At 41.8% G+C, this 491-nt stretch overlaps 1 protein-coding gene across 1 annotated transcript in view; it reads left to right on the top strand.

Annotated features, from left to right (window-relative positions):
* Window positions 1-355: 355 nt before the first annotated feature.
* LOC106344606 (putative CCR4-associated factor 1 homolog 4) overlaps window positions 356-491 on the top strand; it is a 3,191-nt gene continuing 3,055 nt past the window's right edge. The window contains exon 1 of the mRNA XM_013783956.1: window positions 356-400. Coding sequence (XP_013639410.1) covers window positions 356-400 — 45 coding nt within the window. The remainder of the gene's footprint in view (window positions 401-491) is intronic.

The raw sequence follows: 491 nt of genomic DNA, 5'->3' as shown, positions 1-491 counted from the left end.
CAAGGTTTGTTTTTAATTTATTAAACAATTTTTTAAATTTATTAAACTATTTTTTGATTTATTTAACTATTTTTTTTTTTATTATTAAAAGGTCCCAAAGTCGATAAACAACACGGTCTGGACAGAGTTGTGTGCGCATTGGGATAAGGAAGAGACGAAAGAAACTTCTTCCACCAACTCCACCAACCGCAGGAGCGACCGTAAAGGGAAGGGCGTCTTCAAGCATAACTTGGGTGCTCAATCTATTGCCTCTCTGGGAGATCGCATGGTAAGGTTAGTCGCTTTTTCTTCAATTATTTATGTTTTTTTCAAGGCGGAAGAAAATGATGGCGAGCCGGTTGATGATTTCGCCCTAATGAGAGGGTGTATACCAACAAGAAGACCGGCCAGATTGATCACGGCCTTGTGAGGAAAGTGGTCACCCTGGTCCAAACTCAGGTGCAGGATGAAGTGTCTCAGCTTCAAACCGAGGATGACGCTTCGACGGCTTC

The sequence above is a fragment of the Brassica oleracea genome, chromosome C5 (genome assembly GCF_000695525.1).
Source record: "Brassica oleracea var. oleracea cultivar TO1000 chromosome C5, BOL, whole genome shotgun sequence".
NCBI lineage: Eukaryota > Viridiplantae > Streptophyta > Magnoliopsida > Brassicales > Brassicaceae > Brassica > Brassica oleracea.
The sequence above is the reverse complement of the archived record's forward strand: the minus strand, read 5'-3'. Positions and strand labels throughout refer to the sequence as shown.